At 76.5% G+C, this 226-nt stretch overlaps 1 protein-coding gene across 1 annotated transcript in view; it reads right to left on the bottom strand.

The window, feature by feature from the left end:
* The window catches only part of TPBGL (trophoblast glycoprotein like), a 1,155-nt gene that overhangs the window by 581 nt on the left and 348 nt on the right, over positions 1-226 (bottom strand). Inside the window, 1 exon segment of the mRNA XM_025042590.1 lies at positions 1-226. This exon segment is cut by the window's right edge and continues 78 nt beyond it. Coding sequence (XP_024898358.1) covers positions 1-226 — 226 coding nt within the window.

The following is a 226-nucleotide window of genomic DNA, read 5'->3' as shown; positions in this document are numbered from 1 at the left end:
GGCAAGCGGCAGGCGGCTCAGCCGGTTGCCTGCCAGGCCCAGGAAGCGCAGCTCGTCAAGTGGGTCGAGCGCGGCGTCCAGTGCGGCCAGCAGCGCGGGGCCTCCCCGCGCAAGCGCGTGGTTGAGCTGCAGAGAGCGCAGCTCCGGCAGCCCGCGGAAGGCGCCGCCGCCCAGGGCGCGCAGCGGGTTGTGGCTCAGGTCGAGCGCCGCGAGGCTGGGCAGCCCG

Source organism: Pteropus alecto, unplaced genomic scaffold, assembly GCF_000325575.1.
Source record: "Pteropus alecto unplaced genomic scaffold, ASM32557v1 scaffold7, whole genome shotgun sequence".
NCBI lineage: Eukaryota > Metazoa > Chordata > Mammalia > Chiroptera > Pteropodidae > Pteropus > Pteropus alecto.
This window is presented reverse-complemented; position numbering and strand designations above follow the sequence as displayed.